The sequence below is a fragment of the Nematolebias whitei genome, chromosome 20 (genome assembly GCF_014905685.2).
Source record: "Nematolebias whitei isolate Nwh7 chromosome 20, NemWhi1, whole genome shotgun sequence".
Lineage (NCBI taxonomy): Eukaryota > Metazoa > Chordata > Actinopteri > Cyprinodontiformes > Rivulidae > Nematolebias > Nematolebias whitei.
Window position 1 is genome coordinate 5,387,150 of NC_056517.1, and position 2,010 is coordinate 5,389,159.

At 56.6% G+C, this 2,010-nt stretch overlaps 1 protein-coding gene across 1 annotated transcript in view; it reads left to right on the forward strand.

Annotated features, from left to right (window-relative positions):
* The window catches only part of trdmt1 (tRNA aspartic acid methyltransferase 1), a 40,985-nt gene that overhangs the window by 35,247 nt on the left and 3,728 nt on the right, over window positions 1-2,010 (forward strand). The window contains exons 15-17 of the mRNA XM_037694393.1: window positions 200-294; window positions 678-686; window positions 1,333-1,650. Coding sequence (XP_037550321.1) covers window positions 200-294; window positions 678-686; window positions 1,333-1,650 — 422 coding nt within the window. The remainder of the gene's footprint in view (window positions 1-199; window positions 295-677; window positions 687-1,332; window positions 1,651-2,010) is intronic.

Genomic DNA, 2,010 nt, shown 5'->3' on the forward strand with positions numbered 1-2,010 from the left:
TCATCCATTCATGCGCGTCACTAATTAGATGACGAGGCATTTGGCTATTTTACCAGAGTCTTCGTTCTGCCGGACTCTCGCCACCATTGAGTGCCATCGTTGACACTCGAGGCATAGGCAGCGCCCTCGCACCACCTGTGTACGACGACGTTTCAGATTGGGTGGACCCAAAGGGTATTCATTGTTCCCCCTTGCTCAGGAGGAACCCCTCCGGGCCCTCCCGATGGTGCCCTGAATTGGCTGCCCTCCGATACCGATCTAACCAACTCAGGGATCCCCGACAGAGCCACCAAAGTAGGTGCCGGGGGACTCCATTTCGGGTCTTTTTGTGTCTCCCGTTGACTGGGCGCGCCGTTGCAACCCTTCACCATCATCCATAGTGTCCCTTCCATCGGTTTGCATCTGCGCACTACTGTATCGTATGAACGGTCGCCCTGCCCCCATACCCAATCGAGTACTTTTAACCTTCATCCACCGACCCACACCACCAATGGAACCTGGTTGGTGGTGCATGTTATTTGTGGGGGGAAACCGGAGCGCCCGGAGAAAACCCACATAGTACAGGAGCACATGCGGGCCCATCCCGAAAGGATGCCCCCCCTGGCCTGCTCCAAGGGGCCGCCTCCTCGAGACTTGGCATCAGTTACCCTTCTGAGCCTTCTGTACTATCCCTCTAGATGCGGGAGGTACGATGGAGGAGGGCACCACACAAGCAACGGGCCACCTATTACCTTCCAGCATGACCCCCGTCACCGCCCTTGACTCCTCCTAGGCCATCACGAGGTGGCCTGGGGGGGGTGTCCGTCGCCCACCGGAGAACCACCGCACGAGAGAGGGAAGAATGCCTTTTCACCTCCCAACCCCGCACGCCGGACCCCGGCCGACTGGCGGACCCCCCTGGGTTGCTTCTCCCGCAACTGTCAAGCGTTCGACTTTGGTGTGTGTCAAAACTCCACCTGGACACTCCATCGATCCCTCCAGGAGCAAAGGTCTTATGCTACCCGATAAGATATCGGGGGCATCCTCCACTCCCCACACGGAGAGCCAAGAGTCCCCAGGGAGCCTTTCGGCACACCTTTCCTTTACTTTCCTGAACCCCATACCGGCGGTTCTTTTTGCCCTTTGAGTCTTTCCTCAGTTTCTTAGCTTTAAATGAACTCCATTCCGGCAGTTCCTGAGGGCCTTCCTCATTTGCCAAGCCCTCTAGTACCGTTCCCTTTTGCACCGTTTCAATCTTTGGTGACCTCCAAATCCGGCAGTTTCTCTTATTCCCTTTCTTTGAATTCCTCATGTTAGTAGTTTCTTAGTTTTTATTGAACTCCATTCCGGCAGTTCGTGAGGGCCCACCACTTTGCTATACCCTCCGGCCGCGGCACTCCGCGGCCTGTGCTCTGGACACGCCCAGAGCCGCCAACCCCCACCGCGCCACACCCGTCCGCCGGCCCACCTTCACAGCCGGGCGCGGACACCGCGCCGAGAGACGCCCAACCCCCGAGCCGCCGGCGCGCACAAGTCGCACCGTCGACCACGGAAGCAGGCGCCCACGACGCGGGCCACGCCCGGCCTTCCGGCGGCGGCGATCGGAGGGCCAACGGCGGGGGCCGCGACACCAGCCGCGGCCCGGCACCCCATCATCCATTCTCCAATCCTGTACCGTTCATTCTGTACCGTTTAAGTCTTTACTGACCTCCAATTCCAGCAGTTTCTTATGATTCCCTTTTCTTTGAATTCATCTTGGATTTTTATTTCTTGGATTTTTACTGACCTCCAATTCCGGCAGTTTCTTATGATTCCCTCTCCTTATATTTGATCCTTTATGAACTCCATTCCGGCAGTTCATAAGGTCTTGTTCTTTCGCTCCTAAAACCACTCCACTCCATCAGTTCAAGAGGTCTTGCCTCTTTTATTGGTTCCGCCCATGTTATATAGAACTCCATTCCGGCAGTTCCTTTGAGTATCCGATTATTTCACCGGCGGACCCTCGCGGGCCTCCCACTTATTCTACACCTC